This window comes from Silurus aristotelis (assembly GCF_946808225.1).
Source record: "Silurus aristotelis genome assembly, chromosome: 10".
Taxonomy (NCBI): domain Eukaryota; kingdom Metazoa; phylum Chordata; class Actinopteri; order Siluriformes; family Siluridae; genus Silurus; species Silurus aristotelis.
The window spans coordinates 17,370,852-17,395,723 of NC_139583.1; the positions used below are offsets into that span (position 1 = coordinate 17,370,852).

Below are 24,872 nucleotides of genomic sequence, written 5' to 3' on the forward strand. Positions count from 1 at the left end.
GCTCAGTGTGGATGGTACGTTCAGCTGAATGCACCACCCTCTGGAGGGCTCGTCTGTCCTGCATGGTGCTGGTCCCGAACCAGGAAGTGATGCTACCCGTCAGGACGCTCTCAATGGTGCAAGTGTAAAAAGTCTTAAGCACCTGAGAGGGTAGTTTAAAGTCCCTTAAGCGTCTCAGATGGTACAGACGCTGCCGGGCCTTCATCACCAGGGTGTTGGTGTGACAGGACCAAGACAGATCCTGTGTGATGTTAACACCAAGGTACCGGAAACTGTCCACTCTCTCCACTGGGGTCCCGCTGATGTTTATAGGTTGGTATGCCCGCTCCCGCTTTGTGCTGAAGTCCACGATTAACTCCTTAGTCTTGCTGACGTTCAGGAGAAGGTTGTTCTCCTGGCACCATCTCTCCAGGTTTTTAACCTCCTGTAGGTAGGCCATCTCGTCGTTGTTGGAGATCAGACCCACCACAACAGTGTCGTCAGCAAACTTGATGATGGCGGTGGAGTTGGATTTGGCCACACAGTCATGTGTGTACATTGAGTAAAGCAGGGGTCTCAGAACACAACCCTGGGGGGCGCCAGTGCTGAGGGTGAGGGTGGATGAGGTGTGTTTTCCCACCCGTACGGCTTGTGGTCTGTCTGTCAGGAAGTTAGAGATCCATTGACACAGGGGCTGGCTGAGTCCCAGGACCTCCAACTTAGAGGTGAGTGTGGAGGGATTTATGGTGTTAAACGCTGAACTGTAGTCCACAAACAACATTTTTGCATAGTTCCCATTTCTTTGGTCCAGGTGGCTCATCGTGGTGTGGAGAAGATGAGCAATGGCGTCCTCAGTAGAGCGGTTCTGACGGCACGCAAACTGTAGTGGGTCCAGTGTGTCTGGTAGTGATGCAGTGATGAAGTCTCTGACCAGTCTCTCAAAGCACTTCATCACTACTGAGGTCAAGGCTACAGGGCGGTAGTCGTTAAGGCAGGCGGGCTGGGGTTTCTTCGGGACAGGAACAATGGTGGACTGTTTGAAACAAGAGGGGACAACAGACTGTTCCAGTGAGAGGTTGAATATCTCAGTGAACACCGGTGCTAACTGGTCAGCGCAGGCTTTCAGAACCCGGCCTGTGATGCCATCTGGTCCTGCTGCCTTCCTGGTATTCACTCTCTTGAAAGCCCTCCTCACGTCATGCTCCGAGATGGTGAACGTGTTTACCTCTCCGGCTCTCTCGGCATGCACGCTGGTTGTGTCGCTAGCGTGGTTAGCTGCAGCCTCGAAACGAGCGTAAAAGGTGTTTAGCTCGTCTGCCAGAGAAGCGTCCGCATTCACCATTTTAGAAGATGGTGTTTTATAGTCCGTTATTGTTCTTAGTCCCTGCCACAGGTTCCTAGAGCCACCATGAAACTGTGACTCTAGTTTCCTCCCGTAGCGCCGCTTTGCTTCCTTCACCGCTCTGCGAACAATGTAAGACGCAGCCTTGTACTCGTCCATGTCCCCGGTGGCGAGCCCCGTGTTGTAGGCAGCGGAGCGGGATCTCAGAGCATCGCGGATAGTTTTATCCACCCACGGCTTCTGGTTGGGAAACGTTCTGATAGTGGTTTTCTGCACTGTATCATCAGCTAGTTTCCCGATGAATCCCACAACCGCTTCCGTAAACATGTTGATGTCATCAGAGCTGCGCCGGAACATGTCCCAGTCTGCGTCATTCAAAGCGTCCTGCAGAGCGGCCACCGATTGGTCAGTCCAGCGCGCGACCTCCCTCTGAACCGGAGCTTCCTGTTTCAGCCTTTGTTTGTAAACAGGCATGAGGAAGATGGCGGCATGGTCCGATTTCCCAAACGGTGGACGTGATTGTGCCTTGTAGCTGTTCTTGAATGTCGTGTAACAGTGGTCCAGTGTTCTTTCGCCCCTGGTAGGGCAGGTGATGTGCTGGTGAAAGTTCGGTAGTGCGCGCTTAAGGTTGGCACTGTTGAAATCTCCGACCACAATGAGCGCAGCGTCCCGATGCTGTGTTTGGTGAAGAGTTATTGTCTCGTGTAAATCCCATACTGCAGTGTCCGTGTCCGCTTGAGGTGGAATATAAACGGCACTGACAATGACCGAACTGAATTCCCGAGGTAGATAGAAGGGCCGACATTTGATGGTCAGTAGTTCCAGATTTGGTGTGCAGGAGCGTGAAAGAGGAACAATGCTCGCGCTGTCGCACCAGTGGTTGTTCACCATCAGACACACTCCACCTCCTCTTGACTTCCCCGACTCCAGTGTTCTGTCCATGCGGTAAACCGAGAAGAACTCGGCCGGCTGGATGGCGTGGTCCGGTACCGCTGGGTTCAGCCATGTCTCGGTGAAGCAGAGAAGGTTGCAGTCCCGAATGTCTCTCTGGAACTTGACCCTTGCCCTGAGGTCATCGAGCTTGTTCTCCAGTGACTGGACGTTGGCTAACAGGATACTAGGTAAGGGAGCGCGGTGTGCGCGTGCCCTCAGCCTGTTCCTGACGCCGACTCGTTTCCCTCGCGGGCGCCGGTACGGGTCGCGTCCTTTGTTCACCCTCAGGATCTCGCTCGGCCAGCATGGGTCCGGGTTTAAAAACGGCGAAAGGTGAGTGCATTGTACACCAATAGATATAAGAGTGTCTCTGTCATATCTAATGATGTCCATCTTGTGTAGATGGACAACTGTTTATTTCCAACAGTTTATCCTTTTTATTCCGTAGCATTCCGTAGGTGGTTTAAAACTGTTCGATCATGGTGTGGATCGAAAGAGAAATGGTGTAGGGGTGATCCTAAAGAAAAAGTACAGTAAGAGTGTAGTGGAGGTGAAAAGAGTTTCTGATAGGGTGATGAACATGAAGCTGGAAGTTAAATTGGTGATGATAAATGTAATTGGTCCACGAGTGGGTTGCGAGATAGAGGAGAAAGAAAATTTCTGGAGTGAGTTAGATGAAGTAGGGTGAGTGTACCTAGGAAAGAACGATTAGTGATTGAGGCAGACTTTATTGGACATGTAGGTGATAGATAGATAGATAGATAGATAGATAGATAGATAGATAGATAGATAGATAGATAGATAGATAGATAGATAGATAGATAGATAGATAGATAGATAGATAGATAGATAGATAGATAGATAGATAGAACTTTATTGTCATTACATTGTACAGGTACACAGCAACGTAATGCAGTTTGGCATCTACCAGAAGTGCAAAATGTAGCAATCATGCAAAAGTTCAGATAAATATGTAGCATATTTAAAGCAAGTGATGTATATGTAAGCATATGTACAGTAAATAAATATAAAAGCTATAACAGTGCAGAGATGTGTGGACATCATTAAAAAGTACAAAAATGGTTCTAAGGCTATGGCATTGAAGGGAATGTGCAGAAGTGAAGGTTACAAGATTATGGCATTTAAGAAGTTAGCAAGCTGAATAAACAGTCTAATTAATATATATATATATATATATATATATATATATATATATATATATATATATATATATATATATATATATATATATATATATATAAATAATACAAGCACATAAATGAATATGAAATGTTCCTGTATCTCCTTCTTGATGGAAGGAGGTTAAACAGTTTATGACTGGGATGTGAAGAGTCCTTGATAATGTTCTGAGCTGCTGTGGTGAAGGTGCTCAATGGAAGGAAGTTGGGTGGCAGTGATGCGTTGGGCGGTTTTGACCACGCTGTGCAGGGTGTAAGAAAAAATGATGAGGACAACGAAGATCGTAATAAAGAAGTTTATAACAGCGTAGCAGTGACAAAATACACGAAGCACTTTGGGTTCATCGGAGTCAGAAAGAACCCAGAGCAAACTCTGCCCAGATATTTTATATTGTTCTTTCCTTTGAAGTATAGGCCGGAGTTATCCTTTAAATGCAAATTAGAAATAGGACATGTGTGAGGAAACAAAAGGCTGGGGGATTCCACTCTCAGGGCAGAGGTCAGCAGGTGGTAATCACCGGTATTTACCCCTTTGCTGGCACCGGCCCCCCCAACAGGTCAGGATGCATGGTCTCAGATACCTTTTGGTTAGAGATAGTCCTTGATGGCTTGTTGCTTCTCCCAAACTGATTAAATTAAGTCTATGATTCTGATTGATACAACTGAAATTCTTCATTAAAACTACGTAACTACTTTTTATCAATTTTGAGCCGTTTTGCGGATGAGCTGAATTTGATATAGCGTGGGGTGGAATCTGGATTGAGGCAGTCTGTAATTCTTACAGTCCCCCCTTTGATGCTTTTGGCCCTGAAGCATCACAGCCACTCCCTTTACACAGATTACACCTCCTGTCTTAGGCAGGTGCCCAGTGGCGGTGAAGCCCTGCCTTAGGTTGTCCTCCTTCAGCCCTCAGAGAATCTTACCCGTCATTGGAACATTCACCTCATGCACACCGGTTATCGCTTCATCCCATTCGGCATGCTTACTATGGCTTACTGAGGTTTCTCCTTGTTATATGTAAAATTGTATCCATCACTGGGTCATCACCTTAGACACACCTGTTTCATCCAATTGAGCAAACGTATTAGACAAATCTCTATAAAATATTTGGCTATATGTAAAATTTTATCTGGGTTTGGAATAGAGGCCTTCAGGAACCATCATAACCAATAGAGGCATCCTACATTGAATATTGAATCATACGCAATCTGACATTTTAACATAAAACAAATACAATAGAACATAATACACTGTCAAAAATAGGAAAATTACATACACAAACAGTAAAGTCTTTCATAAACTATGGGAATGTCCTATAGTGATCATAGAATTGTCTGAAATCTGACTGTGTTGGAACAAGTTTATTGTTACAAATTCTTTATTTGCGTTTAATTTGATAACATATTTAATTATTAATGTCTGTAATTCTTTAATGTTATCCATAGCACTAATTAGTCGGTTCAATTTATTTGGTTTAGAGCTCCTCCTAGTGGCAAGTTTTGATGTCGCTGCAATTCTGTTATTTCCGGTATTCACGTGAATCAGGAAGTAGTAAGTGCTTCATGCGGGCATCGTTAATGATGGCTCTCCTTAATCGCCATATATCTTTGTGATCTTTAACCCTGTGACAGCATCGCTTGTAAGTATTTGTATAATCGACATGGATGTATATTATACTTGCATATAAATGTTAATTGTTATGGTTTAAGATTATTATTCATAATTTTCCATCCGGCTATTGCATTGGCCACCTTGTGCTTTAGCGTCATGTATTATTGAAACATATGTATTTGCTCATTTGTAGTTTCACTCCATTCCCAAGACCATTAAACCTGTGGGCAAATCAACTTCTTGTCTTCAGAGTCGTGTGAGGGAAGGGAGTTTATCTGACTGTCAAAGCACTAACACATGTTGAGGACAGTACAGTGAAAAAGCGGCTGCAGGAAAAGTTACAACAACAGTTTGAGAAGATTCAAGTGAATTGAATGAGTATTGAGTGCACAATGGAATCCACGCCCTCACTTAAAATCAGATCATATTTGTCATATCCATGATCAGGTAGCTCTTCCACAAATGCTGCAGCTGCAATAGCCAGAGCAAAAGCTGAAGCAGCCAAGGCACGTTTAATATATGCGGATGAGGAGGAAAGAATAAAGGTGGAGAAAGCCAAATTGGAAGCAAAAATGGATAAAATGGTGTTAGAGAGAGAAACTGCTGCAGCCGTGGCCGAAGCAGAAGCTTTAGAAGCAGCTGTTGACACCAGCGTCCATAGTAAACAAGATCCTCCACTGGAAACATCTCCTGTTGATGTTATGCAGCGGACATGTGAATACGTTGAACAAATGAATCTACATGCAGTCACAGAATCAGCATCAGAAGCAGAAACACTCCCTCCAGATGAAACCACACAGCCTCACACAGAGTTATTTGTCAGAAATTCTGTTCATGCTCCACGTTTCAAAGCAGAGAGTCGCTCAGACGATGCTGAATTTTATCACATGCAACCAAAGAAAGATTCTGCTCAACCACCACAATTCTCACCAGCCATGGATCATCCTTCTAGTAACACTCAAGGTAATAAACAGCACAGAAAGCACACACGTTTCGCCCAAAGCAGCACATCACCTTTCCCAATGGCAAGTCCGACACTTCAACCTTTCCAACAAAACAAGACAGACATTTCAGACTTTGTCAGATATTTTGCTCGCCGTGAACTCGTAAACACTGGTTTAATACAGTTCAATGACCAACCGGAAAGCTTCAGAGCTTGGCAGCGTTCCTTTCAAAATGCTGTAAGTGGTTTGAACTTGACACCTAGTGAAGAAATGGACTTGTTAGTCAAATGGTTGGGAAAAGAATCAGCTGAGCACGCTAAACGCATGAGGTCCGTACACATTAATCAGCCATTGAAGGGGCTTGACATGATATGGACTAGACTGGAAGAGTGTTACGGTGCTCCAGAGATTATCGAAAGAGCACTTTTCAAGCGTATTGAGAAGTTTCCAAAAATTTCAAACAAAGAATACTCAAAGCTTCACGAATTGAGTGATCTTCTTATGGAAATAGAATCAGCCAAAGCTGATGGATACCTTCCAGGCCTGCCATATCTGGACACAGCTAGGGGTATCAATCCCATAGTTCAGAAGCTACCATTTAATCTACAAGAAAGGTGGTTGTCACATGGATCTGGCTACAAAGAGAAGTATCGTGTTTCATTTCCGCCCTTCGAGGTCTTGGTTGACTTTATTAGTCAGCAAGCTAGAATAAGGAATGACCCAGGGTTCAACTTTTCTATTCAAACCGATTCATTTCAAAAGACAGACATGACTATCTGGAAGCCAAGCAGATCAAGAGAAGTCTCAGTTAACAAAATAAGTGTATCTTCCCCTGTTCATTTTGACACAGATAAAGAAGAACGGAAAGCTGAGGATGCTGAGAGACTTTGTCCTATTCACAAAAGACCTCACTTACTTAGGAAATGTCGTTCTTTCCGTGAAAGGCCTTTGGAGGAACGTTTTGCATTTCTAAAAGAAAAAGGAATCTGTTTCAAGTGTTGTTTAGGCACTACACATACAGCCAGGAACTGCAGATTCGTGACTATATGTTCTGAGTGTGGAAGTGAGAAACACATTTCTGCACTACATCCAGGCCCAGCTCCAAAGGTTCAAGAAGTAGCCTCCTTACCACAGCATGGCGGGGAGGAAGTTTCCAAGCCACCAACAGAAGTGGAAGCGCATTGCACTGAAGTTTGTAAAGGTGACTTTAGTAATAAGTCATGTTCAAAAATCAGCTTGGTTAAAGTTTACCCTAAAGACCAGCCTGGAAAAGCACTGAAAGTCTACGTGATCCTTGACGAGCAGAGCAATAGGTCATTAGCTTGTTCTGAATTCTTTGATGCCTTCAAGGAAAACGGACCAGCTTCTTCGTATACCCTTAGAACCTGTTCTGGAGTGACAGAGACCATCGGTCGAAAAGCATCTGGCTACCAAATCGAGTCCGTAGATGGAAAGGTAATCCTATCCCTACCAAATTTGCTAGAGTGTAACAACATTCCTGAAAATAGAGCAAAAATTCCCTCACCCAGTGCTGCGCTCTATCACTCTCACCTGAAGCCTATAGCTCCATTCATACCAGAGATAGATCCAGATGCTCCTATCATGATTCTTCTTGGTCGTGACATTATCAGAGTTCATAAGGTTCGCCAACAGGTGAATGGTCCTCACGACGCTCCTTATGCACAGAAGCTTGACCTAGGATGGGTGATAGTTGGCAATGTTTGTCTGAATGGCATTCACAAGTCTACTACTGTGAGTACATTTTTCACCAACACTAAAGAACAACGCCCATCCGTCTTTGATCCTTGCCCTAATGTTTTTCATGTGAAAGAGAGAAACAGTAATGATTGGAGAAATTGCAATGGAATGTGTTCTATGGAGCAACTGGTTTACAATCACAAAGGTGTTCAGTTTGGCCAAGAAGTGTTTAAGGTTACCTGTGATGACAACAAAGTGGCCCCATCCATTGATGATCTGGCGTTCCTTCACATTATGGAACAAGAATTAGAGAAAGATGAGCGCAACAGTTGGGTAGCACCATTGCCCTTCAAAGCTTCAAGGTGCAGACTCCCTAACAACAGATGTCAAGCCATGAAAAGGTTATCAACTTTGACACGAAATCTTGAAAGAAACCCAGAAAAGAAACAGCACTTCTTTACCTTTATGGGTAAAGTTTTTAGCAACAACCATGCTGAAGAAGCTCCCCCTCTCTTGGAAGGAGAGGAGTGCTGGTATTTGCCTCTTTTTGGAGTATATCACCCTAAAAAACTTGGGAATATAAGAGTTGTCTTTGATTCCAGTGCCCGTCATGAGAATGTCTCGCTAAATGATGTTCTTTTAACTGGGCCAGACTTGGCCAATACCCTTCTTGGGGTTCTTATGCGATTTCCAAAGGAAGCTGTGGCCATAACAGCTGACATTGAACAAATGTTCTACTGTTTCCTAGTGAGAGAAGAAGACCGCAATTTCCTAAGGTTCCTGTGGTTCCGTAATAACGATCCATCTGAAGACATCATTGAGTACCGCATGCGGGTCCATGTATTTGGCAACAGTCCATCTCCTGCTGTGGCCACCTATTGACTCAGGCAGTCCGTTTAAAGTGGTGAGTCTGAGGTCAAGAACTTTGTAAACCGTGACTTCTATGTTGATGATGGCTTGAAGTCTCTTCCTACAGTCAAGGCAGCAGTGGACTTGCTAAAAAAACACACAGAGGACTTTAGCTGGTTCCAACTTACGGCTTAGTGATTATGATTATGAGAGAGATTAATAACCAGAATGATGACTGGGACTCTCCTCTTCCCAAAGAAATGCTGAAAAAATGGGACATGTGGAGACTTTCACTTATGGATTTAAGTAAGCTCCAGATTCCAAGATGTTACACAAACGTATCACCTTCTACAGCTACACGAAAGGAGTTATTTGTCTTCTCTGATGCATCAACAAAAGCAATAGCTGCAGTGGCCTACCTCAGATTGACAGATTCATGTGAAATCAACCATGTCTGCTACATCATGGGTAAGGCAAAACTCTGCCCTGAGCAAACAGTTCCCCGTCTTGAGTTGTGTGCTGCGGTTCTAGCAGTGGAACTGGCAGAGTTCATTACTTCCGAAATTGACATACCCTTGGATGACACAACTTATTTTACAGATAGTAAAGTAGTGCTAGGCTACATATATAATGAGACCCGACGCTTCTATGTGTATGTCAGCAACCGTGTTCTCCGGATTCGCAAGTCTTCACATCCAAATCAATGGAAGTATGTTCACACAGCTGAGAACCCTGCAGACATTGCAACAAGGTCTGTCACTGCTGCTCATCTACAAGACACCAATTGACTATATGGACCAAAGTTTCTAAAAAACAACCCCAAGACACTACCTGAAGAGAACACATATAAGCTTGTGGATCCTTCTCTAGATGCAGAGGTGCGTCCACAAGTCTCCACATTGAAGACCACAATGATGAACAAGAGTCTTGGAGCACAACGCTTCTCCAAATTTTCTACTTGGAAGTCTATCACTCATGCCATTGCACGTCTTCTTCATATATCTCGTCAGTTCCATAAAGGGTCTACAGCAGAAACGTTAAGCTGCAAGGGCTGGCATTACTGTTCCAATGCTCCAACAGTTGAAGAACTCTTATGTGCTGAAAAAGTTATCGTCAAAGCAGTCCAACAGGAGACATATGCTCAAGAGTATAAGGACTTGGAAATGGGGGACAAGCTCTCCAAAAAAGGCCTCCTTAGAGGTTTAGACCGGTTCATAGATGCAGAGGGCCTGCTAAGAGTAGGAGGACGATTAGCAGAAGCACAGATTGAGCTTGACGTAAAAAGGCCCCTTATCATCCCTGGGAAACATCACATTGCGGCACTTTTAGTTAAATATCATCATGAGAAAGTGCGACACCAGGGACGACATTACACAGAGGGTGCAGTGCGTGCTGCTGGTTATTGGATAGTTGGTGGCAAGAGACGTGTTTGCAGTGTCATTCATGAATGTGTTACATGCCGAAGACTACGAAGAGAACCTCAGACTCAAAAAATGGCTGACCTTCCAGCAGATCGTGTGTCCACTGACCCTCCATTTACGAATGTGGGATTAGATGTTTTCGGCCCATGGAGTGTGGCAGCACGACATACTAGAGGTGGTCATATACAGAGCAAAAGGTGGGCAGTAATATTTACCTGCATGAGTGTAAGAGCTGTGCACATTGAGCTAATTGAATCTTTAGATACATCTAGCTTCATTAATGCCTTGCGCCGCTTTCTTGCCATTCGAGGGCCTGTAAAGCTCATTCGTTCGGATAGAGGAACAAATTTTGTAGGTGCTTGTAAGGAGCTGAACATTTCCTCTAATCTCAACAATACCTCTGTTGAAAAATTTCTTGTGGACCAAGGCTGTATCTGGCAGTTCAACCCGCCTCATGCTTCTCATATGGGTGGATCCTGGGAGAGGATGATTGGACTTGCGAGAAGGATACTAGATGCAATGTTTCAACAGCTTGGACCTTCAACATTAACACATGAGACACTCTCCACTTTAATGGCAGAAGTTGCTGCTATAATCAATGCTCGACCTCTTGTCCCAGTGTCAACTGACCCAGATGACCCATTCATACTTACACCTAATGCACTTCTAACTCAAAAGGTCACAATTGCTTCTGCCCCACCTGGAGATTGGGTCAAAAACCTTCATAATCGACAGTGGAGACAGGTACAACACTTGGCACAAACTTTCTGGGATAAATGGAAAAAGCAGTACCTACCTCTTTTGCAACCAAAAAGAAAGTGGACTTCTAGTAAGCTTGACCTTGAACTAGGAAGCATTGTGCTCTTGAAGGATGAACAACAAAAAAGGAATGAATGGCCCATGGGAGTTGTTACTCAAGTCTTCCCAAGCAAGGACAAGAAAGTCCGTAAGGTGGAAGTCAAGGTCTTTAATAGGGAAGGCCCAAAGGTATTCATACGGCCTATTACTAAGACAATCCTTCTCTTTACTCCTGAGAAACTTAATTAGTTCAATCTAAAAAAAAAAAAAAAACTTGTGAGTAGTGACGTGTTATCCACGCCAGACGGGGAGTGTGTTGGAACAAGTTTATTGTTATAAATTCTTTATTTGCGTTTAATTTGATAACACATTTAATTATTAATGTCTGTAATTCTTTAATGTTATCCATAGCACTAATTAGTCGGTTTAATTTATTTGGTTTAGAGCTCCTCCTAGTGGCAAGTTTTGATGTCGCTGCAATTCTGTTATTTCCGGTATTCACGTGAATCAGGAAGTAGTAAGTGCTTCATGCGGGCATCGTTAATGATGGCTCTCCTTAATCGCCATATATCTTTGTGATCTTTAACCCTGTGACAGCATCGCTTGTAAGTATTTGTATAATCGACATGGATGTATATTATACTTGCATATGAATGTTAACTGTTATGGTTTAAGATTATTATTCATAATTTTCCATCCGGCTATTGCATTGGCCACCTTGTGCTTTAGCGTCATGTATTATTGAAACATATGTATTTGCTCATTTGTAGTTTCACTCCATTCCCAAGACCATTAAACCTGTGGGCAAATCAACTTCTTGTCTTCAGAGTCGTGTGAGGGAAGGGAGTTTATCTGACTGTCAAAGCACTAACACATGTTGAGGACAGTACACTGACATCTTAACATGGAACACATACAACATAATATTTGGCAAATAATGAGGAATATGACATACATACATACATACAATGATCTTAAAAGTTAAATTCCAAATTAAACAGGAATAGGAAAAATACAATTCTGGGATATTTTTAACAAACTAATTGCTCTTCTGGTTCGAATGATGTCTGTTGTTATGGTCTCGTCTTCACCAAACCAGCATTAAGTGCTGGTCGTTGCTCTGTGTATTCTTGCATCATTCTCGTCACTGGAAAGGCCAATGCTACCATCCGTTCAGCCATCTTTGTTTGGTTATTCTGAAAAACTCAGGGAAACAGAAAGAATTGCCCCCCTCCCCTTTTCACACATAAAAGTTCTCAGTGTATCTGGAGTTTCCTCTGAAAACACTGGGCACATTAACAATAAATAAACATTGAATGGGATGAAAGCCCATTACCAAACATAACTTAAGTTTAAGGTGTAGCACCTCTAAATGCTGTGGGAGAAGCATTACATGTTAAAATTCAGCAGTTAACTCTACTCTTTACTGTGTTATTGTTGGTGTTACTTATGGTAGAAATAACCCATACAATTCCACCTTGAGAGATTGGTTCAACATAGTTAACACACACATTGAATAATCTAATGACTAAACAATTGTTCCATTAGCTCAGCGGTTACTATCGACATACAAGCTTAGACCTTTCCTCTTATCTTAGCTTGTCAGCAGTCACCTTAAAACATGTCTAATAGGACAAACCTTAGCTAGATCATTATCCAATTGTAGTTTAAATCTCCAACATAAGATTACTGATCATGGTTAACATTTACAGCTCTGATAGGCCTAAATGCTACAATTCTACCCAAATCCAGTCTTATGGGACAATTTTGAACTACTTCGGTGTAAATGTATTACAGTGCAGTAACAACTACAGCATCACAATGCCTGCAATAGTCTAAATGAATACACAACAGTAGAAACTTTAGCTACATTAGCCTAAATGCACTTGAGCACATTAACAACTGTTCAACATCAGCAGAAATTCACATTAGTCTACATCTATGTTTGTTACATGTGTAACTTATAGCATATGTATAGAAATCTTGGTCGGGGCCAAAATGCATAAAATGCAGTAAGTCGTTAATCGAGGCAACATTAGCAAACAGAGTTTTTACTCTTAGGGGACAGCTAACCATTTTACTACAGACCCCATAGCCTTATTGAATACTGCTGTGAGTTCACATAAAGTTTCTTTTAGATGCACAGTTACCTGATCTGGGTTATCAGAATGCATATTTCTGCGTCGAATGAAATAGGGTGATGGACGTCCCTTTCCTAAAGACCATCATTTGTGGACTACGTGGCCAATCTTGTGGCAAAAGGAACAAAATTTACTTTGCTTATGATGCAACTTCAATTGCTCACATTCTTCCATGGACTTAAAATCTGGCTTCTCAACACCTAGTGCTGATACAGGATGAGACGTCTTTGAACTGGAATTACTGTTGTAAAACTGTATCATCTTAGTAATAATGTCATTGTATCCGGATAAATGAGTCACATGCATTGCTATAGCAGAGTGGGTGAGGGGATCATACTTCTTAATCAAGGCAGATTTGAAACTGACATCATTCTAAGTAATATCAGGATTGCCACTGAAAGTTTTAAAGGCATCTAATAATCGCTCAGAAAATGCCACTGGGTGCTCCCCTTCTCGCATGTGAATGTCAGCTATTTTATCCCAGTTAACTGACATCAGCCCTAGCACTTCAAGCAGTGCCTGTTTCCTCTCAAACTTATTTGCAGTTCTATCCATTACTTTCGTAGTTAAGGCTCCAGACAAGGTGTCAGGCAAACAAAGGGTTACCAAAATGCATGTGTCTCGATCTGTACATTTGTAAATGTCGGCATATCGTTCCAGGTTTTTCAGAAAATCTAAGGGATCCTGTTTTACAGGATCAAATTTCCCAGTATTCTTAATCACAGTTTCTAGTTAATTGGGGCTAAACCCTCTGACCAGAGTCAAGACCATTGGCTCCTCCCCTCTTTCAATAGCTCTCACAGTCGTAGTGACGTGAATTGGTGCTCCTGGAAATTTAACTGTATAGTCAGAGTCTTTACTATTGAGTAACTGAGACTCTCTTTCCAAACCCTCATCACTGTCTTTCTGCAAATTTAATATTCCTGGAACTCAGTTATACAGTGAAACATCTACCAACCTTTGACTGTGATTTTCCTCCGCCATTCTTTATCAGAAACTGACAGGCAGCATTGGATTCCTCCAAATCATTAAACAAGGATTCAACAGATGATTTGAGCAGACTGTTGTTAGTTTTCAGAAATGCGATCTCTTTCTGCATTCTGTCCTTTTCTTCTTTCCATAATATTTCACTGACTTGGTAATTTTTTGTATAAATGTCTCCAATACTGACTCTAGAATGAAGCTGCTTATTTTCAGACTCAAGCTCATCCAGCTTCCTCCTGGTTACCTTATATGAGGCAAAAACTCCCTGAAGGGCATTTGCAATTTTTCCTTGTTTGTTCCGAGGCATCTTTGGATAACTTTCAAACTTAGAAACAGCCCACTCACACGGCTTATCACCAACCTTCTCTATTCCATCAAACATCCCTTGTGAGCCGTGTTTAGCGATGTACCTAATAATCAGCTCTTCCATTTCCAAAATACTCCAAAGTTACAACTACACGTTATGTAGATACATTAAGATAACCGTTTGTCTATTTATTCACCATAACAATAGTTGTAGTACACAATGAATAAACTTATTCACTCAACAATATAACACAAACAGTTATAAATGCAACACTGTCACAATACAAGACAAAACCACACTATATGTTTAAAACAGTGTCACAGTCCGTCGGACAAAACTGTTATTACCGCGTTTTTACCAACTACACGTTATCTAGTTGCCTAAAAATAGCCATGAGTCTATGAACCGATTAAACTTCTGAAATAATTAAAACTAACTGTTCAAAATATCACGCTGTCACAATACCACGTTATATCCTAAACCAGTGTAAAGTAACAAGTTACTTTAGAAACAAATACAATTCTAAAACAACTCTGCCGCCACATGTCGGGCTGATTCAGTTCCGTTGGAATCTTACACAGAAATGTACAGAATAGGCTTAAGAACTCCTCCTGCTTATACTGAATAAACTAAATACTTTTCTGCCTTTAAAATCTTTCTTTTCTAGATTTTTTAAAACAAGGGGTTCCCTAAAATAAAATAAAAGCATAGAAAAAAGAAACCGTTTTCTTACCTTTCCCTGCTTTTTTCTTTCGGAAATCCCTCGCTGGGTGGCTCGCCAATGTAAGAAAAAATGATGAGGACAACGAAGATCGTAATGAAGAAGTTTATAACAGCGTAGCAGTGACAAAATACACGAAGCACTTTGGGTTCATCGGAGTCAGAAAGAACCCCGAGCAAACTCTGCCCCCATATTTTATATTGTACTTCCCTTTGAAGTATAGGCCGGAGTTATCCTTTAAATGTAAATTATATATCGGTCATGTGTGAGGAAACAAAAGGCTGGGGGATACCACTCTCGGGGCAGAGGTCAGCAGGTGGTAATCACCGGTATTCACCCCTTTGCTGGCACCGGCCCCCCCAACAGGTCAGGATGCATGGTCTCAGATACCTTTTGGTTAGAGATAGTCCTTGATGGCTTGTTGCTTCTCCCAGACTGAATAAATTATTCTTACAAGGGCTTTACGTTCACACACGTGGAGCCTCCGTACCATACAGTGATGGAGTTGGTCAGGATGCTCTCAATGATGCAGCAGTAGAAACTCGTTTAAATCCCTGGGGACAGATGAGATTTCTTGAGACTTCTCAAGAAGTACAAGCGTTGTTGTGCTTTTTTTAACCAGGGCTGAAGTGTTCTGCTGCCATGACAGATCCTCAGAGATGTGAACTCCTAGGAACTTAAAGCTGAAAACTCGCTCTACCTCAGTTCCATTGATGTTGACTGGTAGATGTCTCCTGCTGTTGGATTTCTGAAAGTCCACAATGTGGCATCTTTGTGGCATTGAGGGTCAGGTTGTTGTTGGCACACCATGCTGTCGGATTTGGAATCTCTTCCCTGTAGGCAGATTCGTTGTTTTTGTCGATCTGTTGAAGGTTGGACTGCATCAAAGATCGGCCCTGAGCCCTTTCCTGTTGCAGTGGTAATAGACAGGTTGAAGGACAAGGTCAGACAGGCGTCTCCCTGGACTATGACGTTTATGTGATTGTATGTATTATGCGATAATATTGTGATTTGTGGTGAGAGTAGTGAGCAGGTTGAGAAGAGCCTGGAGAGGTGGAGATATGCGCTGGAGAGAAGGGGAATGAAAGTCAGTAGGAGTAAGACAAAGTACATGTGTGTGAATGAGAGTGAGGGCAGTGGAGTGGTTGCGGTTGCAGGGAGAAGAGGTGGAGAAGGTGGAGGAGTTCAGGTACTTGGGGTCAACAGTGCAAAGTAATGGACAGTGTGTTAGAGAAGTAAAAAAAAGAGTGCAGGCAGGGTGGAGAGGGTGGAGAAGAGTGACAGTAGTGATTTGTGATAGTAGGGTATCTGCAAGATTGAAAGGGAAAGTTTATATGACTGTGGTGAGACCTGCGATGTTGTATGGATTAGAGACAGTGGCATTGAGTAAAAGACAGGAGGTGGAGCTGGAGGTAGCAGAGCTGAAGATGTTAAGGTTTTCGTTGGGAGTGACGAGGATGGACAAGATTAGAAATGAGTTTATTAGAGGGACAGCGCATGTAGAATGTTTTAGTGACAAGGTGAGGGAGGCGAGATTGAGATGGTTTGGACATGTGCAGAGTAGGGACATTAATTATATTGGTAGAAGAATGCTGAGGATGGAGCCACCAGGAAGGAGAAAAAGAGGAAGGCCAAGGAGGAGGTTCGTGGATGTGGTGAGGGAAGACATGCAGGTAGTTGGTGTGAAAAAGCAGATGTAGATGACAGGGTGGTATGGAGACGGATGATCCGCTGAGAAGAAGAAGAAGAAGACTTTTTGACCTTTTTGGAATTTAATTAGTATATCTAAAACAAGTGATTGCGGTGTGTGAAAGCATCAGTTTATTTGACGCAGGTGTTTTAGCAGGTGTTTTAGTGTAGTGACTTCATGTGAGGAGGTTATGGACAGGCAAATCCCTTTTTAAAAGGTAGAGATGGGTGGGAATGGCCCCGACCTGGACTGAGACACCTGTGGTGACTTCATGTTAGGAGGTTATGGACAGGCCAAGGCCGGGAACATGATTATTTTTGACACTTCAAAAAAACGGAGATGGATGGGAGCAGGTGTTTTGTGAAAGTGTCGGAAAGCTGTTGTTTTTGTGCAATAACTTAATGATTAAGAAGTCAAGAATGGGTCAAGACCTGGACCATTACTAAGTCCCATGTTACTTTTAAGATGGATGGGAACTGCCACCATTATGCCATTGGCCTTTAAAAGTATCTAATTATTTGAAGATAATGGTGGCAGATGAAATTGGGGTTGGCCAATAAAAATGAATGGGTCTAGATTGTACAAAAGAGTATAAAAGGACTGTGCATTTACTGTACTTTTGGGCACTTTCATAGAACTATCTGACTTTGTTTCTGCTGAAATAAAGCCTGATTCTTTGACATCACAACCCTGGATTCTATACTCTGTCTAATTTTTTAAATGGTGTTTTAATTTTGTTACTGAATTTGTTTAGGCTTTTGTTTTCAATTACCCACAACATGTTCAGTTACACCTAATCAGTTTTCTCTTTTGCAGTGAGCGGGGGAAAAGGATAAGAAGAGTGAGAGAAGGACGCTGGAGAGAGAGAGATACAGAGTAACGTGTGTGCATGCGTGTGCTTGTATTAACACAATTTGTTTTCATACAGCCAAAATAAGTTTATTGTATATGATCGAAACCTGGAAATAAAATTAAACATTGCAAAGTCGCCCAAGCAGTGGATAAAAGACAGAACTTTAGATAACAGTATTCCTATAGTCTTTCTTCCAGTCCTATTTCATAAACGTTAATACAAAAATCTATACTACATAATTTTCTCACACGCGCTCCAAATAATTTTAACTAGTACAATAGATACTCTAAATTAAACATTATGTACAAACAATAACAAAATTTGTATGGGAAACTAATTATTTGAATACAAACTATGTTATATTCTTTCAAACCTGGCCAGCCACAGCTCTTTTTTCCAGTGTGGTCAAGATGGATTAGGTACATTTTTTTTTTCATTCATCTGGGAGATTTCATTGGTTTTACTGGGATCTTGAATGAGACAAAATATCTCAAAGACTTAACAGAGCAAGAGAAAGCTTAAATCAAGTTATTTTATAAAGTATATACTTTATAAACATAGTTTTTTATCTGATTTTCTTTTATATTTACAATTTAGATTTTTGTTTTAAAGACAATATAATAATCATTTTTATACACTGATCTTGACTAACAGAACTGACCCTGTGGGACTGTTTGAGTTTGCTTACACTACATTTTGTGCAACACAGAGGGTACTGATTGCATCAGACAGTCTGAACAGTATAATTGAGACTCCAGAGATCAGGTCTCATCCACTCCCACCTTCTTAGCTTCATCACACTCTCATATCATATCTATGTTATCTACCCTCCCACTATGTATTGTTCCTGCTGCAATCTCATGTAATACTTTCAGAACCAACAAGCACAGCTCTGTCTGTTGCCTAGAAACCAGACACTGCAGCATCAGTAGAGATGGAGTGAGATTCAGTAGCACACACACAAATGTACAGAAATGTACACAAATGTAACTGGATCTATGTTTGTGCTAGTTAAGATTAATCAATGACAGGCTCTGGTATATTTGGGTAAGCAGTAATAAAATCAAAATAAATAAATAAAAATGGCATTACTAATCCCAATCCCTCAATAAAGCCTGCTAGCTAACAAAGATGTGTGCATCATAGCTTACTTGCACAAGGAAAAGGATCTGCTGCAATAATATATCAGTTTGCTCTCATAATTGCTTCTCTTTTCACTATGAAGTTTATGCTTCCACTGGTGTGTCAAGGGGAGATGCTAATTAATTTTTTCTCAAGGGATTAAGTTTCATCATGCATTGTTTTCAACCCCTCTCTTACACACTCTTCTGACACAGTTGCAAAAATCTCTAAAACACAAAACCACATGAATACACAATTAAAATAGTCAGTTTCTTAAAATTGGCAAAACATTTTGTTTCCTCTTTACTTAAAAACAACACCCATATGGAAAAATTTTATATTACGGAATATATACAGAAATCCATACATTAACATACTGTATATATAAAATGATAGTTAATATATGTGAACATTTTATTGGTTCTATTGGTTGCTTAAGACATATATAATAAAGTATATGTACAAACGTGGAAAACATTTGCTATTTTAAAGCTAATGTTTCTATACATATGTAGGATACATATACTTTAATAAATAGTGTAACACCATTCATGATACATTAAAGTACAACATAATATATGCGATACCTGATGCTGAATTATGGAATTAATTACTATGTGAAACAAGTGTTACATATATGTTATTGTAGAATTTGCTCATGGAACTATTCAACATTGATACATTCCTAGAGAGTATTTTGAGAGGTTAGTGTTTTGAGAAATTTTGAGAGGCTTATATTAGGCATCTCTGATGTTGGATATAGATCTTCCAAATGCAGGGAAATGAAATTATTCAAGCTCTTCTTTGAATAGAAGCAAGCAATTCAAATAATGTAAGGATGGTGTTAAAATATAGATATATTAAAATGCTATTAACTATTATTGTTCCAAATTACTCTTTTATAACATGAATGTAATGTATCCGAAACTAACTTGATCAAATTACATACGCAATAACTGATTTGCTGCCCTGAGGCACAATTGTAAATGTTGCTTATGCGCCTTACAGGCGCAAGAAAACAAATAAACAACTTAAATGGTGGCAAGTCTGGGTGAATACTTCCTGCAATATTGACTCAGTGACAATGAACATTTGGATAAAAAGATATGGAGATTTTACAAGGTAAGTGTTTTCTATATTTTTAAATGATTTACACTTAAACAACTATTTTTTATGATTTAATCGATCTGGATTTAATAAATATCTTAGTTTTGCCATGACTGCAGTTATGATCAAATTAACAAATATTTAGAATAATTTCGGTCATTATAAGATGTACTGTACTGTCAGCTGACTACATGCATCATGTCTTGCACATTACATGTTTATGTTTCTTTAAACAACTTCGTCATCTCGATGTACATTTTACTTTGTCAATATGCTAACTCTAAAAAAAAAACATGAATGTACTCTAAATGTAAACATTTATAGGATTTTAACACAAATCTGATATACACTTGCCTTTATGCATCATATTTAAGCAAATTGCATTTATATGATTTGTCATCTCAAAGTTCATTTAACTTTGCTGGAAATATACTTTGAATATCACTAAATTGCGGTATGTTTTTAAAAATCTTTTTTCTTTTTTTAATTGAACAACTCTACTTGTGTAATTTCTTTGTAAAAGGGTTGATGTCTCAACCTCTCTGATGTTTCGCTCTCTTTTTTTTATTTTATATATGTGAGTTTTGGGAGTGGCATTATTTAAACATTTTTTGACTCCAGTCTGGGACAATCACTCAAATGCAGTGTTACAAGCTCAGGAAAAAGTGCAAATTAATTACAGAATGCAACCTGCAATGATATCTCAATGTCACTTTAAAAATGTGAAAATAATGTTTATGTTTTATGTTAGATTTGGTTCCTTCTTGATCCCTGTTGCTTGTTGGCACACATGTTTTAAACAATTACTTTAATTTAAGTACTGCACTATGTCCTGCTGCTTGCTTTTTTGACTCTGGAAGCAATAGTAAACCAACAATAAATGTTTTAAAACGAAACGTTTTTGACCATTTATTTAATAGAATTGAGGAAGTGTAAAGTAGTTATCTAAAGTAAGTAATAATAAGATATTAGAAAAGAGTAAATTTTATGTATTACACAAGCTTAATTAACAGTTCATCAGTTTACATGACATTTATTTAATTCATCCACACACACATACATACAGTACACACACACACACACACACACACACACACACACACACACACACACACATACTCTCTCTCTCTCTCTCTCTCTCTCTATATATATATATATATATATATATATATATATATATATATATATATATATATATATATATATATATATGTATGTTTATCCTTGTATTTACAATAGACAATATAAATTCTATACAGATATATGTGTTATATATATGTGTATTTTGGAAAATATGTTACATATATAAAATGAAATTTTTTTAAATATTTTTTAATATATTTGACATATATGTACAAGTATCTGACATATTTCTATATCTGTAAAAACAAAACAAAAAACATGTATGCAATATATGTGCTTTGCATATTTGACCGTATATGTCTCCTAAATTTATGAAAAACAGCTGTTACATTTTCATTTTCAGTACCACTCCAAGGCTTTAGCCTAAAAGATTTGTCCACAACACAGCAGAGTTGTTAAAATAGTCCACAGTTTAAGTTAAAATTAGAAAGTATTTCTGGAACATATTAAGAGAGTATGCTTTGATGATAGATCAAAAACTTATCTCTGTGTGATGGCATGAAACAATGTCCAATGGCCTGCTCTGTTTCCAAAATTCTTCTCTGGAAACGGTCCCTATCCCGAGCATGCTCCTCCCACGGCCCCTTGCGGCTTGCTTGAAGAGCAAATGACCAGGCTTTCATCTTGTGAATTTGTACAACTGAAGAGAATTTTACCTGGGAAAACAAACTTAAAATTCATACATTGCCTTCAGTTCAAAAAGTAAAAATAACATAATAATTGACAATTAATTCAAGCACTAGCACGTTTTTGATCGTTCATAAATTGTATGTGCTTTAATTTACATTAACTAACTAATAAAGGCTGATGCAAAACAAGTAATTAATTAATCAGAACATCCAGTGAACATACGAAGTCTGCATACCCTTGTTTAAAATGAAGATTTTTCTAAAGTAAAAATTATTTCACATTCCAATATGATTCTGAACACGCAAAATCAAAACATAAAAACAAATGGCTTGAGAAGTTCCGAATCAAGATGCTTTAACAAAGAATTATTGCGTATTAGTGCTTAACACCACAAAAACCCTTAACAGAGGTGTATAGACTTTGTAACTTGACATGCAATAGTTATTAAGCAAACAGAAAATAATTAACAAAAAAAGAAATGTTAACCTATGCCATTATTTATGTACATAATTGCAAGCAGTTGTATAAAGATTATTCTAAATCTGCTATAAAATATATTATGATAAATAACTATATTATTATTATTATTATTATTATTATTATTATTATTATTATTATTACCCTTTTCACAGTAGAAATGTTTTTTGTCTTTGTCATGCTGGCATCAACAATCTTATTTATGGATCTTTTCCAGGGCACTTTCACCGTCTTTTCCACACACAACTGAGGACACCGGTGACTGATAATTTGCCTTTGCATCAAAAATGGCTTGGGATATCTAGTGCTTGTGTGTTCTCTGGATATTTTATGGCTTTTCTCCAGGCAGTCTCTAATTGTGTGTGCACTGTTGAGAGAAGCTCTAAAATTTAATGGGTGATAAGGGTCATCATCTCGGGACAGAGATTTCCACAATGCTTCTTCTTCGTCTTCTGAGTTGACAGTTTCTTTGTTTCCTTGCTCAATAGAATCTGAGCAACATGACACACTAGATAATGTTGATGTGATCTCATTTCTTTGCTGACTTGATCCAGTTTGTGTTCTCCTAGCAATTGCACTGGAGATACATGCTGTGAAGTGAAGTGGGTGGTATGGATCATTGGAATATTTAAGAAGATCCCAAACCCCATCACTATCTTCTCGCTCCATATCCATGGAGGAACTGTCTGAGCTGCCCCAACTAATCTCACTATCTGAACTTTGACTTTTGGACTTTAACCATGACAAATTACATTCCAATCCTGCACAACAATCACATTGTTTCTGAATATCTTTACTATAAAGACACTGTACACATTCTTCATCTGCTTTACTATCTAAGCCTGCATTAAAATTCCAGTCAAAGCTGTGCTTCCATTCAAACTGCTCACCTACATACACATCTTCTTTACTATTGAGACAGTCAGTTGCACAAGAAACCAGATTGTCCACCAGGGAGCAGCAGAAATTGTCATTCACGTGATTGGACAGAACAGACCTGGAATGTGAGTTTAGGTTGAAAGGATCCTTGTTAAATCTTGACAGAGAACTCTGACCTGCCACTACAACATTTTTGTTGCTTTTAAACAGTGATGACAAGAGGAAACCTTCGGTATCATGATGGGCATTCGTCATGTGCTGAATATGTTCTCCTGTGTCATCTGTGATGCGCAGGTGAACTTCAAACCTGAACATCTGGAAAACTTGGCAACAAAGAACAGAATTTGAAATAAGGACAGTTTATTTTACAGAACACATATCAGGGCTCAAATTATTTATTTAATACATTTCAAATTAGACTTTTGTAAACAATTTATTAACTATTAATTATTATTTACTTGTATTGGTTCATAATAGGGGATCTGTATTAAAATAACTAATACATCCATTATAAGGTGTGATAAATGATTAAATGTCAGTCATGCATGCTGCTAAGCATATATTATCTAATTGTAAATAGATCTAAATTCTTATTGATGCATAATTATCTAAATGTATATCTATAGGTTCTAAATGGTGTCATGTGACTTCTAGCTTGTGTTACGTGTTACTGTACAGACAAATATTTAAGTTTGACAAATATTTAAGTTTTTTTTTGGTGTCTCTTCCAGAAATGTTATTAAAATCTAAATGTTATTATTATTAATATTATTATTATTAGTAGTAGTAATAGTAGTACATTTTGTATTTTCTTAAAGCTATATTTTGTAGACTATATAAATAATGAATAAACAATTTCATATTTTACCTTTACTGGTTAAATAAAGAACCGGAAAAAAAGACAAACAAAATCAGCAGCATACAGAGTTGTGTGTTTATGTAAGTATCCATCCGTCTATTATTCGCCTACCTGCCATTACGCTGCAACAAATGACTTGAAGTATTAAGCGGAAGTTTTCCCATAGTACTATCAGAATCTGTCTGGTCCAGGGTAAAAGCACCATTCCGCTGTGGCTGAAGAGCTGCATCGCGGTTCGCTCTCTTGCCCTTCCAAACATGCTTTCCATCTTTTTCTCGGAGCATAAAATGGTCAGGTATTCTGAAAATCCTCTTTAGCAGAGCTTTCCAAACAGCAGCGTGTCGTTTGGCTTTGAATTTTCAAAAAGTTCATTTTCTCTATCCAGTGAAAATGTTAATAACGTCGAGCAAAAAATATATCATCCATGTTTTTGAAGTGTTGTCCTTCACGACAAACAGCTTTATAAATCAGTCACTCAGTACCGCCTCTTCCTGTACAGGGATGATGCAGATGCATATAGGGACGCGTACCAGTTCCCAAGGGTACCCTAAGTTGCTCAAAAAATGTCAATTATAATATGAAGCACACCGTATTCTGGCAACATGTACAAAATATATAAATATAACAGCAAAGCTATGAATATCGTAAGTAATGTGCCATAAAAATGTAGCACATTATTTGCTTTGTATGCGTGGCTGGTGACACCTATGTGTGTAATGGCTGCCATAGAAAAACAATAAAAAAAAAAAAAACAGGAGTCCAGTAAAAAGAAGAGAAACTACAGATAAAATGCGTGGTTGACTTTCATGTAGGTTTGCAAAATTGAAAGTGGTAGTTACGAAGTGTTTGCTCAGTAATGTCTGCTTTATCCAGGAAATTCATTCAATTAAACGGGGGCAAAATAACCTGCTCCTCACTCGGTTTTTGTTTCACTTTAAACCAGAATTTTTATTTGCATACTTACAATTATAAAAACAAAGACCATGTCCACAAGTTATAAGCAATGTGAGAGCACACCTGTTATAAATCTTAACACCCCACTTGCTCTTATACTGTACTTTTTTATCGCTATACAATTTTCAAAAAAAAATTTTTTACCCAAAGTCATTTATTCAGCATCACTATATGCCATTAGTTTAAAAATCACTTTTCTTGCAACACGTGGCACAATGAAGGGCACAATTT

At 39.4% G+C, this 24,872-nt stretch overlaps 2 protein-coding genes and 1 long non-coding RNA gene across 4 annotated transcripts in view; all 3 read right to left on the minus strand.

The window, feature by feature from the left end:
- Positions 1 to 2,654, minus strand: part of LOC310732306 (uncharacterized protein) — a 1,052,581-nt gene extending 1,049,927 nt beyond the window's left edge. For both annotated transcript variants that reach the window (XM_083552690.1, XM_083552689.1), the window contains exon 1: positions 1,197 to 2,654. In XM_083552690.1, the coding sequence (XP_083408816.1) occupies positions 1,197 to 2,647 (1,451 nt within the window). In that variant the 5' untranslated portion in view covers positions 2,648 to 2,654. The remainder of the gene's footprint in view (positions 1 to 1,196) is intronic.
- The window catches only part of LOC310732357, a 78,279-nt gene that overhangs the window by 52,406 nt on the left and 1,001 nt on the right, over positions 1 to 24,872 (minus strand). The window lies entirely within an intron of this gene.
- Positions 20,977 to 24,264, minus strand: LOC310732718 (uncharacterized protein). Its single transcript, XM_083553333.1, has 3 exons — positions 23,799 to 24,264; positions 22,094 to 23,151; positions 20,977 to 21,498 (listed from the first exon to the last, which is right to left on the minus strand). Exons 1-3 carry the CDS (start codon positions 23,953 to 23,955, stop codon positions 21,289 to 21,291), a joined length of 1,425 nt encoding a protein of 474 aa, XP_083409459.1. The 5' UTR covers positions 23,956 to 24,264; the 3' UTR covers positions 20,977 to 21,288.